This window comes from Fulmarus glacialis, unplaced genomic scaffold (genome assembly GCF_000690835.1).
Source record: "Fulmarus glacialis isolate BGI_N327 unplaced genomic scaffold, ASM69083v1 scaffold3435, whole genome shotgun sequence".
In the NCBI taxonomy this organism is placed as follows: Eukaryota; Metazoa; Chordata; class Aves; order Procellariiformes; family Procellariidae; genus Fulmarus; species Fulmarus glacialis.
In genome coordinates this window covers 120,850-136,190 of record NW_009210982.1, presented here as the reverse complement: position 1 = coordinate 136,190, position 15,341 = coordinate 120,850, and the positions used below count along the sequence as shown (strand labels likewise).

At 41.6% G+C, this 15,341-nt stretch overlaps 1 protein-coding gene across 1 annotated transcript in view; it reads left to right on the top strand.

Annotated features, from left to right (window-relative positions):
* Window positions 1-380: 380 nt before the first annotated feature.
* LRRC1 (leucine rich repeat containing 1) overlaps window positions 381-15,341 on the top strand; it is a gene marked incomplete at its 5' end in the record, with an annotated part of 44,522 nt that continues 29,561 nt past the window's right edge. Inside the window, 2 exons of the mRNA XM_009577332.1 lie at window positions 381-459; window positions 3,666-3,755. Of these exons, the coding sequence (XP_009575627.1) occupies window positions 381-459; window positions 3,666-3,755 (169 nt within the window). The remainder of the gene's footprint in view (window positions 460-3,665; window positions 3,756-15,341) is intronic.

Here is a 15,341-nt window from a genome sequence, read left to right as displayed (position 1 = left end):
CAGCACAGATTGTGGGCGTGTATTGATCAAATTACAAAGACATTCAGATTTTAATTGGTTCTTTAGGACAGTCCTAGCACATACAGAGTCTGTTTTTCTGATGGGCAGAGGCTGATAAAGATCAGTCTAAGGACAGGTGAGTAGTCTAGGATCAGGAAGACAAGTACGGAGGGGGAAACAGGACGCAAAAAAGCACAAAGTGGCTCTGTCGTGATAGCCGTGTACTTGGATGTGAAGCAGTCTTGCATGTCGAAATGTCTTGAAAGATATCAAGGTAACTCCTTGCAGTAGCAAGTTACTGAATGTAATGAGGCAATGATTTCAGTGTAGATGCAGTACAGTTGTTGACAATTTTTTTTTCCTTTTTTTTCCTTCTGCAGATATTCCTGAAATACCAGAAAGCATCTCATTCTGCAGAGCACTACAGATAGCAGATTTCAGTGGGAATCCACTGACTAGGTAACTTCTACCTTCTTCTTAGTACTTGCCATACCAGAATTACAATCTTGCTGTAACAATTACAATTTTAAATAAGCCCTTAAAAATTGTGACCTAGGATCTCTATGAAATCTTGCCAACAGTGTCTGTCTCTGGCAGGGACTGCAGCAAAAGTTCAGATTTAAAAAGTGATGTGCTTCTTTCCTGGGGGGGGATGAAATTTGTTAGCCAATCAGGAAAAATGTAAATCTGATTGTCTCTGAAGTAATTTTCATTCCTCTTCTTAAATGCATAGGAAAACCATGCTCATACTTGGGAGAGATAAGGCAATGGTTAGCACGAATGCATTGGCACAAACCCAGGTGCTTGACGATTTGGAATAGACTTTAGATCAGCCGCTGCAGATAATGGCTTTTACTAATGATTAAAGCTTGGACTAGCATTTCATCACCCTCCCATCAATTGGGACACAGTGACATGCAGTAACATGTGGCAAAAATGCACTGCCTGTGTCGGTGGCTGCTATGGCTGCTGCCAGTCTGCATTCTGATGAGCTGGGGTTTGGGGATTAGTCACACTTCTAGTATAGAAGAGGAGTTTTGTTTACATTTCTGTGTTCCATTTGCGGAAGAATTTGGAATTTATCTAGTGAAATGAAGCTGGAGATAGCAAAGAAGAGGTGACCTGCTAGTTAAGGCCTTTGAATACTATTTGCAGAACTGTTTCTTAAGCCAGCCCGTGCCACAGAGCTCCTTTGTGATGCTGAGCAAGTCACATAAGCCAGAGTATTCACAGTGGGCGCTCACCGACCTGCTTTGCTTTGCACTGAGATGGGCTAGGAATACTTGCAGGATTAGCTGGCTGGCAGGGGTGCAGAAGTGCTAACAAACAGGAGAGTGACTGTAATATCTTAAGCCACTCCAGTGGTTTTGCAAGACGGCTTCTCCCACGTGTGCAGCTGAGGTTCTTCAGAAGTGCACTTTGAATATTGCCCATAGTGCGTTCTAAGTTCTCTGGAAAGTCACATCTCTGAGCATTAAAGGGGCACTTGTGATCTTAATCCCTGTGCCTCTGTAGCCCATTTATATAGTGAGGATAATAATACCACAAAAATCCAGTAAAGCAAACTGAGGCTGAACTGATGTTTAGATACGCAAGCAGTGAGGGTCACCGAACAGCTTTTTCCCAGGCATCAGTGTGCAGTACATAAAGCTCAGAGCTGCATCTTGTGGCATTGAAATCAAAATTGTCTGTAGTAGTGTGCTAGTTATGTTTCTCCATTTTGTATGCTGAATAAGGCCTGGGGCTCAAGTAATGTGTTTCCTTAAGCAGTAGTTGTAGTGCACAGCTACAGCTGAGTGGAGTTGACAGAAGAGTTGAAAGGCTTTTTAATGGGGTTGAAATAGATCTCATAACTCTTTGTTGACAGTTTAAGGGAATTCTAAAAATTCTTGATAAAGTGCTCCAAAGCATTTGTGTGTCCTGGAAAACATCACTCCAAGCAGTTTACTAAGTTAGAAAACACAGGTACCGGAAGCTGTTTACACACGGTTGCCAGGTATTTTCTGTGATGAGATCCAGAATTTCAGTTTTACCTATATAACAGCATGTAGGTTTTGGCACTAATTTGCCCAGGCAGAGTGGGAAAGTCTAGTAGTGATTTCCTTTTCTGTGTGACATCCTGGAACTTTTTTTAGCCATTGATTCTTGTCCTTATTTCCTCTAAGCTTAAAAGCCAGTCGGAGATCTTCCCAATCAACGTCCTGCCACTAATACAGTATGTTGCCTCATTGTCAAACTTAATCATTGATGAACCTGCAGCATTAAAAGTGGCTGGTAGACCATTTTTCCAGCTGTTTTCAGATGATTTCAAGTTTATATTAATAAAAAGCAGGTGCATTTATTGTAGATTAGACTGGAGTCCACTATATGCTATAGATAGGATAGAATAGAATAGTTCCAGTTGGAAGGGACCTACGATGATTATCTAGTCCAACTACCTGTCCACTTCAGGGCTGACCAAAAGATAATCAGGCCATTTAACTCCAGTCTTAAACCTGTTAGAGCCTAAACGGTAATGAATAGTTACAGGGGAGCTCACATTTTGGAGATATGGAGCATGTTCTGTTAATAAGGTCCAGAAAATGACAAACGCTGCAGAATGGAGTTGAGCACATGAAAAGCCCTCCCTGCCCCCCCCGTTGTAATTTGTCTTTTTCCCTTTCCCCATCACGCGCAGTTGTATTTGCCTGTAGGTGTGCGTCTCCTTTTGGCTAGTTGCCTGCAGGTCATATCATGTGCCTTGAGCTGGCTGATGGGGAGAGCAGGAACCAAACCAAATGCTACAGCTTGAGCTTAGGTTGCATGCTCTGGGGGTTGACCAGAAGTTGGATGGCTGGGCCAGGGGCTTCTCCTCCTCTACCTCATTGCCCCTTTTACCCCACCCTGTCTCCTGTGCAACTGCAAACTGAGCTGCTTGGTGCAACCTGGCTGCCAGCGAGCAGTGAGTGGGACAGGAATCCATCTGTGTGAGGGGAGGGGAAGCCAAGCCTTGCAGAAGACTGACCGGGTGATGGACCTAAAGGCTTTGGGAACTTTGGGAGTGTTTTGCATAGGGCTGCATTTTATAGCGTAAGCAGGGAGGGCTTATATGTTGTTGTGTTGTGAACCAGTAAATGTGAAACGCTGTGACAGCAGAACGTTGTCTTCATAGTGAACAGACTGTTTCTTCAAAAAGCAGCAACTGAAGAGTAGCCTAGTAGCTAATACGAAATGGCCATGCTGTAAGCATTTATGTAACTGAGGCCTGAATAAAAATAATTCATTTAATTATTTTACCATCTAGGTGATACAGGAAAGTAATAGTAAAAAAGTTTTTTTTAATATGTTTGATCTTTAAAATTTGTTAAAATGCTTAAAATGTTCTCAAGCCCTATAGCATGTTAAAGTTGTAAATTGAGGGCAGGGAAGAGAGGGGCTAGGAGGCAGGGATATTACCTGTTCTTTGACACAGAAGAAGCTTTAAAGTCTCTAAGTCATGTGTTTTTTTTCTTGCTATGATCCTTAGAGTTTTCTGAGAGTCATGCTGGAGTCTGGGCATGCCTCCCTCTGTGTGTATTTGCTAAATAGACTCTTGTTTTCCCCTACATGTTCTTTTTTGCAGTATGTATTACATGAATGTGAATACTTCTGATGGAAGTCCTTGATTTGAATTAATATCTCCATAGGTTGCCCGAAAGCTTTCCTGAATTACAGAATCTAACGTGTCTTTCAGTAAATGACATCTCTCTGCAAGCACTACCTGAAAACATTGGGAAGTAAGTTTTTTTTATACTTTATTACTATGTTAATTTATTTTCTCTTTATTGTTACGCCTGCTGTATAAATGACTTGCATAATTGTATGTAATATACTTATAAAGTTATTTACAGGTCTGTGCTTATTTTTTATATTCTTTCCGATCTGAGGGATCCATTTAAGAAAAATCCCTTTGCATTTTCACCTGACATTAGCAGGCTAATGCAGAATCTGAAGCATGTGTTTATGTTCCGACTCTGTTCTCCGGGATTTGGAGTAACTTGGAATTTTAGGTGCAAAGTTAAATAGGTGTTTTGTGATGCAGATCTGACCTTTTGCTTTTCTTCATTGTAGTAGATCATTGATCCATTATTGTTAACATGTCAGATGGCTTGCAGCTTAGCTCAAAACCAGACAATTGTTGGCACAAGAACAGATGGGTAGAAGCTGGCTGTGATCAAGATGGAAATTAGAAGGTTCCTAACTACAGGAGCAGTCTGGTTCTGAAAAAAACAGCAGTGGGAGCTGTGGAGGTGAAAACTCACAGAACAGCTCTTAAGATGAAATTTGATAAGGTTTTAAGATGTGTTTGTTAACTCTGGAAAGTAGAGTAGGGTTGCAAAGTCAGACTTCCAAAGTGGAGATACGTGGAAGGCAAAGTGAACATTGTTTATCTGTCTCATTTTGACTGAAATGAGCATCCACACTTGCAGAAGGGAAATCCCTCTGCTCTTAGTGGAGAGAAGGGTATCCCTTCCAATTTGAAGGAGAAGAGGTAGTTCATGTCTCCTCACTTGAATATGTGAGAATGGCTGTGCTGGTTCACATCAAAGGCTCATCTAGCCCAGCTTCCTTCTACAGTTGCAGTAAGTAGATGCCTAGTGAGGATTAAGAAGAAAAGTGTGTGTTTGATTACTCCTCTTTCCATCCCCTGACTGTTTCTGGTTCAGAGGATTTCCTGAGCTTTGGATTTTGGTTTGTCTAATTGGTAGCCCATAATGAATCTCTCTTCCATGTACTTGTCCAGTTTCTCCTTGAGCTTATGTAGACATCTTTAGTATTCTCCCCTGGCAAATAGCTGCACGGGTCTATTACCCATTGCATTGATTTCTTGGGTTTTTTTACGCCTGGCTCTACCTACCTTGCCTATGATCCCTAGTATTGGAAGAAGCAGTGAGCAGCTGATCCCTATGCACTTGATCTGCCGTCAGTGCCTTTGTAGTTTTCTACTGTATCCCCAGGTGTTTTTTTCCAGGCTGAAGAGTCTAACTTGCTATTCCAGCTTCAGGAATAGTCTTCACAGAACTTAAGATATCTGTGCTTTAACTTGGAAAAGTTATAGTTTGTTACTTTTGCTGGGAAACATACCATTTTAGAGAATTTGAAATTTCTTACAGTACCTGATTGTTCTCTTCCCCCCCCTGTTTTTAATCTGCACCTGCCTTTATGGTTACCTTGCCCATATTGTTGTTCTAAGTTGCCGTGTACTGAACCACTTCCACCTTTCTTCAGAAAGCTATAGTAACTCAGATGTTGAGTCATGAGTATCAGTAGAGGCCTATTAGTCTCGGACATCCTTTCATAAAGTGGAATATTTCTAACATGGATTCTTTGGAGAGTCAGTATAGTTCCTAACAGTAAAACCCAACTGTTGCTAAACAGAGGAGTCCTCCAGAAGGGATCTTATTTTTAAGAGCTCATGCCATGTAGTCAAGTTCAGACTGGCATTGTGTTAGCCACTTCCCATGGGTATGAAAGCTGTCAGCTGGCACCACTCCAGCAGCAACAGAAGTGGAAAATGTCTTTTGAAACCTTACGCAAGCACTAACAGGTACAGCTAACATGTGCCCAGTGACTATGGCAAGGTCTTACCTAAAAATTGCATGGGCCGGGGCTTTTGTGACATTCTTCCTTTTCTGTAAAAGTTCATAAAACTTTTCATGCAGCTTTTCGCAGCACTGGCAGCTAAGAACAGGCTTGTTCAGACTTTGCGGTTACTGAAAACGAAGGCCAAAAGTTTGGGATCCTGCCTAATTCTGAAAATGAATACAAGAAACGTGACAAGCTGAAACGATTCCCAAAGCATGAGGTGGACTGCTGCTTTGCAGACAGTAGCTAGAGGAAGGTTGCTGGCTTCCCTGAGAGGTCACTGGCTGCGGTGGCTCTGGCTTCTTGCTTGTCCTGCCTGTCATTTGGTAGGGTGGGTGGTGATAGCCTCTGTTTTGGAGCAAATGACTAGAAACACCTTTGGTTAAAATGGGGATACCAGACATTTGTAGAGATGTCAGTATGTGGAGCTGTGCAAGAATAAGGGTAAAACTTTGCCTATTATTGATCATAAGCTGTCCAGGGAAATGCTGTGATACTATTTCAGCCCTACGTGAGCTGTTGCAGAACAGAGCAGTGTAACCTATCGTCCCTCAAAACCTGTATCTGATTCCCAATATTGAAGCTAAACACCAGGAGTCCTCGCTTGCTTCGGGAAGAGCCGTATGCTTGTCCTGGTGGTCTTGGTGAGTGGTCTTGGCTAGACTTTTATTCAAGTCTGACAGGCCTGCTTTGATCTGGGAAGTGCTCCCAGGTTAGCGATCTAGAATACGAATATTGTATTTTTACAAAAACACTTTAATCTCATTAGTAGAAATTTCTTCTGTCAGATTTATGCTTAAAGAAGCAGAGACAAATGTGTGGGGCTGTTGTCTTTGGCTTATCAGGTATTCATGGTAGGTGGGAATATGGTAGTTGGGAAGTTGACGGTAAGCTTGGGCTAAAGATGCATGCTTTCCAACTCAGAAGAATATTAACGTAATACAAGGGAAACTCATGGGTTGTCCACCCAAAATGTAACTGTTCCTGAAGTCTGTTGGGGAATGTCTTAGTGACAGAGAGAAAGGGATCTGGTCTGGTTCCAGTTGGAAATTATTGGGGGGTCTTATTTGTAGCCAATTAGAACTGCAACCTGAAGTCCTTATGGGTCACTTACCTCTGAGAGTGTGTTTTACAGATTTTTAGCATTAGATCTATATTTATTTTTCTCAGTCTGATTACCAGCAAGTGCAGCTTTCCCTTTTTAGTTCACAAAATTTTCATCATTTATTGCAAGTGAATTTTATGGTGCAGCCATCCACCTTGTGTTTGGTAAAAAAAGTGAAATGCTCTTTGGATTCTCCAGAGGTTGCCTACTTGTGCTCTTTGTTCCCTTCTCTGTTCTTTTCCCTCTGCACTTGCTGGGACCCACAAAATGCTAGGAATTAGAAAGAAAGGAATACTAATTGTCTCTTTCTGGCTGAAGAGACCAAGTAAGGCTCTTAGAGGTGTTTGGATATGTTTGCAAATGCCTTACTGGAGTTTCTGTGTGCTTTGGATAGTAATCCATGGTGTTATTTGATGGAATAGGCTGGACTTACGTGCTCTGTGTGAGATCTGTCAAATAGTGAGCAAACAAATATATACTGGTGATTTATTCTGCTACAGTTGGGCTTGTTTTGGGAAAAACTTGGAAGTCCCTGAGCTTGCTGCCGGTCTTCTGGCCACTAGAAGATGTGGAAACTTAGGGAAATACATCCTAAATTCTTACAGTCTTATACTCTTGTCTGGGAAACTGCCTAATACAGCCAGTGAAATCTCTAATTCATCTTCATGTATGTCATGGTTTAACCCCAGCCAGCAACTAAGCCCCACACAGCCGCTCGCTCACTCCCCCCCAGTGGGATGGGGGAGAGAATCGGAAGGGTAAAAGTGAGAAAACTCGTGGGTTGAGATAAAGACAGTTTAATAGGTAAAGCACCAGCCGCGCGCGCAAGCAAAGCAAAACAAGGAATTCATTCACTGCTTCCCATCGGCAGGCAGGAGTTCAGGCATCTCCTGGGCTCCATCATGCATAACGGTTACTTGGGAAGACAAAGGCCATCACTCCAAACGTCCCACCCTTCCTTCTTCTTCCCTCATGCTGAGCATGACGTCATATGGTATGGAATACCCCCTTGGCCAGCTGGGCCAACCATCCCGGCGATGCTCCCTCCCAGCTTCTTGTGCGCCTGGCAGAGCGTGGGAAGCTGAAAAGTCCTTGACTAGTGTGAACATTACTTAGCAACAACTAGAACATCAGTGTGTTATCAACATTATTCTCATACTAAACCCAAAACACAGCACTATACCAGTTAATAGGAAGAAAATCAACATCATCCCAGCTGAAACCGGGACAATGTAGTACAGTGATCAGTTTGTACTTAGTGTCTCTTTTTTTTGGTTTTTTTTTTTTTAAGCTACCTATTTAAAAATCTGTGGCACTGCAAATTTGCCCTACTGTCTTAAATGGGGAAAGCAACAAAAGTAATGGCAGATATTTTCCAAACAGCAATACTTTGAAGGTTAGTTAAGAAGTTCTTCCTAATGGCAGATAATAGACTTGAATTGCCTGGCGGTGAACCGTTAGCGGAAGCGTGTCTTCCTCATGAATTCAGATATGCAGTCCATTTTTCCCATGCTCTGATGTAGAAGATGAATGCCAATGTTCAGCTTCACTGTCCCAGGCCAGTGTCTGAACTTGTTAAAGCCATTGGTATGTAGAGTTGCTGTTAATATTTTTACTGTGCCATTAAGAATTATTCTGCATAGACCTTTTATATTTTTCTTTTCCTTTGTGTTGCCAAAAGGAGTATTTTTAAGGGTCCCAACTGGACGTTTGAAGAACATAGGCAAGGCCTCCCTTGAACCTTTGTCTTTCCTCTTGCTTGTGCATAGCCATGCTCAGTGTATGTCAGCTTCTCTTCTTCTGTGTGATCGCTTCAATCTGCTTATTCAGTGCTGGTCTATGTGCTGAAAGTTTTCCCTTGTTAGATGAAGCATTCCTCTTTTAAGCTCATGTATTGTTTTAGGGCATACTAGAACTGCTTTAGGAACTTGATAACAGACTAGATGTCTTAATATTACCAGTGTTATTTTTTCTGTTTCTCTGTGATTTGTGTTCTCTTAACTCGTGGTGTGATTGCTATCTGGAGTGAAACAGTGAATGCTAATGCATATGAGATTATTTTAGCTAATAATTAGGTGGGTGCAGCTTGGAGCAGGAGTTGTCCTGTTGGCTAGTTGAACCATTTGGAGAAACAAGTTACACAATTTAAGCTGTGAGTGGGAGTGTCTTTTACAGCGTTTCTCAGTCTAATGAGAGCAAGTCTTAATTTCCTTGCCTATTCTGCAGGACTGTGTGTGTCTGTAGAGCTGCCCAACGAGCAAGCATAACCTGTTCCTCCCAGTGTGGGTAGCATTTAGTAATTTCCACTTGCTTCCAGGATTTTTCTTCAATACTTCCTTATTTGTGTAACACCCAAAACGTGGGGCATAACTTTTTCCTGAAATTCAAAAATCAGAGTATTTGTATGTAAGGGTATTTGGGTAAATCGGGGTGTTTGTCTGTAAGGCTTCCTAGGGCATACCTTACAGTAGCATGAATAACCTAACGTCTGTCCTCAGCACCTTCTCTGTCCATATGTGTTCACTCTGTAGCGTTGGCTTTGGGGTTAGTTCCCCACCATCGCCACCACCAGCCCACTGTGATATTGGCTTTTTACCAGCAAAGATTTGGGAACTTAGAGATCCATACAGTGCTCTCATGGCTTAACGTCTAGAAAGAGAAGAGAGATTGTGTCAGCTTTATATGTTTGTTTGTTTATTTGTGGTTCTTAGGCTTGAATGAAGTCCAGGAACCTTCTCTGGAAAGCCTTTTATGTGCGTCTCTGATGTTTAATCTAGCGTTGGACTCTCAGATGGGTGCTTCGCAAGGAACCAACCCTAGCCAAAAAACCAGTCCTTTCAGCCTGAAATGTGAATTTGAAAAAGACAGTTATCTGTCAAACTCTGTGGAGACAACAAAATCAACAAGTTTCTTTAACAGCTGAAGCAAAGTGCAGAGCTTCACTGCTGTGCTTTAAATTATGATTTAAGGCCTGCTGCCTTAAATGAGCTTTCACCATTTTTTCAGCAGTCTTGTCTGTGCCTGGAAAAGATAAAAATTACCTCTTTTTTTTTGGATGCTAAGGTTTAAAATATGAGATTATTACTGACTGGCAGGTAGAGTCCCTGCCTGAACTCTAACATGACAAATAAAAAAGCTTTCCGCTGCTGTATGCAATCCTTTTTTTTTCTCCCCCCCCCCCCCCCCCCCCCCCCAACATACAGATGGTCTTCTACTTGGACATGATCTCCAAATCCTGAGGATTCAACGAAAGATCATAGTAATATCATGATTCATAGTATCCCCATCATTCACAGCCTCCCTCCCCGCCTTTTTTTCACAGCCTCCCTCCCCGCCTTTTTTTCAGAGAACTGCACAGTCTGTGATGCAAGAAAGTAGAATAGCTTTATTTTAGCTTTAGAAACTTCTGATGGGGGGAGGGGTGACTTTCTTTAGATGGGAAGGATATTCTTCTGATGCCGATGACTGATGAGTCTGGTTTACCCCCAAGCTGCAAGCAGGCTGAATGGATCTGTGGACCTTACTACTGAAAGGGAATTACCAGGTAAGCAGAGAAATTTTCCTCTTAACGTCTGGAGCTAGCAGGTAGAATAGGCATTTCATTATGACAGTGAACATAATGAAAAGAATAGAGCAAATGTTACTGCACTTAGGAGCATTGTTTTGCGGAAAGATTTGTTACAGGCATGCTTTTTGAGAGTTGTGGAACCACAAATATCCAGAGATTTCATGTTAGAGAAACAAAGTCACTGAGCATGGTGGTTTTTTATATATATGTGTGTTTAATTCTAGAGGTTTTGAAGTTTTCAGCAACTTCTGAACTCAGAATCTTTGATGTTGATCTGAATAGGAGTAGATGGAGAATAAAAGGTCTTCAAAGGCCAGGATGATGTGCTCAATGCAGATGATCCAGAAGCAGATCAGAATGGCATGCTTATTCTGATAATGGACTCCTGGGCCAGTCCTTGACTGTGTTTTTCTTAGTGTATGCTAAGATGCCTCAAGTGTAGATTACACATCTGGTAGCATCACACAGAACGGAAAACACTCTTAAAATTGTGTGGAAGAAGACAATGTAATCCTGTTTTAAGGTTTAGCATAATAATGTCTGATTAAAATACGGTCTTACATGATACAACAAAAGTGATGGGGAGGCTTATCTTGCGAATACATAGAAGGAGGACTGTAGGTGGTCTGGCTAGGCTGATATAAATAGTATTAAAAGCTCTCTGACTTATCTGAATTTAGCATGACAAGTAATATTTATAGAGTTTGAGTAGGTAGAGCATTCAGTGTTAATCACAGCTGTTTGCTAAATGGCAAAACTGAATGTTAAGGAACTCGAAAGTTTATTTCGGGAACAGTGTTTAACAATGTAATAGTGAATGCAGTGCCATCTGGCCTTTAAATAAAAGATGTTGCATCTTGTATGTTACACAAGGAAGAAATATTTAACATATGTTTAGCAATATTTTTTTGAAATAAAGTAATTCCATTTTTTATTTAAGTCGTTGAAGACTGACATTGCATTCGTAGAATGGAAGATATTTTGCAAATGAAATCTTGTTGTAATAGTGAATTGGCTTAGCCTCCCCAACCTGTTTCGGTAATCTTGATAAGCAAATGGGAGAATGCTCAGTTAAAGCATTCAAAAGTGAACAGGCTGAGCCGTAATTACGAATCTCTCTCTCCTTCTTAATGATGCCTTTTGAAGGTCATAGTGAGTTCAGTGTTCCTGTCTGTTTTTTGGACCATGCTTGTTGCTATGTGTGAGGGAGAGAGAGAGTAAAATTGATCTCAGCAACTTGAAAACGCAGCTTATGTAGAAAACTAGTCTTAATTAGCAGCTTAGACCACCTCTGTTACATATTTTGGGAATTCCTTGGCCATAAACTGTAGAACTTTCCTCTGTTTTTAAAATTTGGATGTGACTTGTACTACTGGCCACCTGTTTAGTCTTTCCTCCAGTTAGTGGCTGATAAGGTACTAATATTTTTTATCCTTCTGTTTTCATTTGTAGAAGATCTGTAGCTTTTTACAAGCCAATTAATGGTATTGACAATTCAATTCAAGTAGCTGACTATATGCAAATGCTCTTCCTCTGGCTTTCAGTGTCTTTGCCGTTTAAGTCTAGGATGACAAAGTTATCAACTTTACTTTCTTTTGTGGCTTTTTAAAATCAGTCTTCCAAGGAAGGAGTATTTTTCCCCCATAATTTGTGTCCACTTCTCCCAGCTCTGTAGAAATGGCAGGTATTAGGAACATAATCCTTACTTTCAGATTTTCTTATTAGAATTGTTCTTACTAGAGTACTGTCCTGCTTGTCAAACTCCAGAAGTGGACTGCTAAGGAAAGCCTCGTGTGCACATTATACACCTAAACTTGAGAGGAAAGAATAGTGTTTAACTTAGATGCAAGTTACTTCAAGTTGCTTTGCTTCCAAAAAGGAGGAGGGGGAATGCTCTCAAAGATGACTTCTGGAAGAGTGGTCTTCAACAATACTGGTGAGACATAGTAACAGTTTCATCAAAACTAAACCTAGTTACCTTGCTTTGCAGTTGTTTTTACAGCTTACATTCCGAGGTAGAACCGTAGGACTTCACATGTGTGAAGATAGTTTGCTTTGAAATGGATAAGTGCCCCCATTTAGGAAATTAATACTTCCTGTAATTTCTGGCTCATGTAAGAATTTCTGGGATTCAGTAGCTACGAATTTGCCAAAACTGCTTTCCCCTATTGCATGGTGTGGGCATAAGGTCTCTCTCTTTAAATTCTATCAGATTCATCTTACAAAAATTCATTAGTGCTCTTCTTTATCATTCACACTGTAAAACACGTTTCCATAACCAAAGGGTAACCAAACAAAGAGGCAGGAGACTGGTTAAAGCTGACATCTGGCGGGGGGGGAGGCTTTAAGCTTAAGCCAGACTTTTTGGAGAAATAATCTTCTTGAGAAAAGGAAACTAGCTGCAATTCTGTACTATTTGTAGGTTACTGTATAATGGATATGAATTTTAAGGTTCTTTCATGGTGACTTTGTCTAATTATATGCCAGCATTAAGCAGTTGTTGGAAGCAAAATAAGCATGTAGTGTTGAACCTTTTAAAAAGCGGGGCAAAATGCATACCGGGAGTGTATAGACCACAAACTACATGACTATATGTTAACAGAACCTTAGGAAATTCAGGAAGCTTAATCCTTCCCTATAAGGCTAATGTTTTTGTTGCATTGGAAATGTCATTACACCAAAAATCCACATGGAGCTGGTTCTTCAGACACTGAGGAAGGATATGGTGCTGGCAGGTATAGTAACTGTGTGTGGGGGAAATAAGGCAGACTCAGGGAAGAACTGAAGTGCTGGAAAGGGGTGCATGCTACAGAAGCTCTTGAAACCACCCAAGTTTAAGCAACTAATTTCATAGAATCGTAGAATGGTTTGGGTTGAAAGGGACCTTCAAAGATCATCTAATCCAACCCTCCTATTGTGGGCAGAGACATCTTTCATTAGATCCCGTTGCTCAAAGCCCCATCCAACCTGACCTTGAACTTCCAGGGTTGGGGCGTCCACAGCTTCTCTGGGGAACCTGTTGCAGCATCTCACCACCCTCATCTTAAAAAATTTCTTCCTTATATCTAACTTAAACCTACCCTCTTTCAATTTAAAACCGTTGTCCCTTGTTCTGTCACTGCAGGTCCTGGTAAAAAGTCTCTCTCCACCTTTCTTGTAAGCCCCCTTTTTATATTGAAAGGCTGCAATGAGGTCTTCCCAGCACCTTCTCTTCTCTAGGCTGAACAACAACCCCAGCTCTCTGAGCCTTTCTTCTCCAGGCTGAACAACCACCCCAGCTCTCCGAGCCTTTCTTCATAGGAGAGGCATTCCAGCCCTCTCACCATTTTTGTGGCCCTCCTCTGGACCCGCTCCAACAGGTCCATGTCTTTCTTGTGCTGAGGGCCCCAGAGCTGGACGCAGGACTCCAGGTGGGGTCTCACCAGAGCAGAGTAGAGGGGCAGAATCACCTCCCTTGACCTGCTGGCCCTGCTTGCCTTTTTTTTTTTTTTTTTTTTTTTGATGCAGCCCAGGATTCCATTGGTGTAGGAGTTGGAGTTTGGAGACTGATCTTTTCAGGTTCTTTCTGCAGTCAGTGATACAGTCAATGAAGAGAGGGTGCGAGAAAGAGGCTTCTTTTGGGAGTGATTTGGAACAGGAGCCTATCCCAAAGGTATATGCTGTACCTTCAAATACTTATGGTCTGAGTAAGTGGCATTTTGAGAGCTGGCTAGTGAATGATTAACCCTGTCATTTCCTTTGGGAAAAAAAGCTGCTAAATGTCAGGTTCTCAATGAATTGTCGGTGTGCACCTAGAAGCCTTGTGGGATGGGAGTAGCTTAATAGGATCCTGTCAGGTGAGTAACTGGTACGTCCTGGGGCAGGGTCATACATGTTAGTGGTAGTTTTATTTGGGCAGTGGGGATGGGCGGTAATATATTTAAATATGGCTAGTTTCATCCATTTTGTATGCTGTTGTCAGAGTACCACAGTTACCTTCTCATCTCTTGGAAGACCCTTGATAGACAAAAAAAGGGCATGTTCCTTTTCTGCACAAAAAAGAAAGAGTTGCCTAGTTTAAACTCCCTTCCTTCCCAGTCTAGTGTCACGATGAGTGTTTCAACGTGTACGTGCTGTGCAGGGATGCAGGGGCAGGCGTTATCAAAGTAACAGTAATCTTCAGATGCTGGCCCAGCGAACTGAAGTCCTTTGGAACTGGTGGAAATAGCCAGAATGTGGACTTCATATCTCATTTCTGTATGCTGCATCTTTGGACTGTGTTCTGTAGCCATCGCTACTGCTGCGCAAAAAACCATAATACCAAACCAAATTGAGAATCTGTGCTGTGTTCTCACCTTAGCCATCCTTATTGTGTAGGACCTTTCCTGATTGTGTATAAATATGGGGACTATACCCGTTCTCCTGTCTTTCCCTTCTTTTTGCAGTCTTACAGATGTGAGGAAAAACTACATTTGGGATTTTACATTCCCCTAACCAGCTGAAGCTTGCTGGAAAGGGTGCAGATGGGGCCATGCATTTCTGCAGGTGCTTTAGATCTTCATCTCTTCCAACTTTGCTTCCTTGTTTCCCAAAGCCTGACTTCTTGTCTTGCATACTCAGCTGTGTGGTGCTATTGACGTAAGGTCAAAATGTCGTGACTTTTATTACTCAAATAAGAGAACACTGCGTGCAGTTTTTATTGACTGAGCACCTTTAGCTTTTATATAAGTCCTTTTATCATCTATCTTCATTTTCTACTAGCTTTTCCCACGTTTCTCTTTCCACCTTTGTATTTTTAACTTCATTTTCACAAGAAAATAGCATGTGTCTTACTGCGCTTGCCAATGCTTTCCTCAGAAGTCTTTGCTGGTGTACCCCAAGGGTTTGGGTTCTCCCAGTCCAGGGGACTGGGATAAAAATGGGACTGGGATAAAAATGGGATATAGTGTTGTCTATTGTCACTCTTAAGGCTGACTTTCTGTCCCCTTGAACAGGGGAATGATGCAGCTGTCCCTGATAAAGTTAAGGCACTAGGATAACTCATCTCAGTTTGTATTTTATAACTTAAAAGACAGAGTATATTTA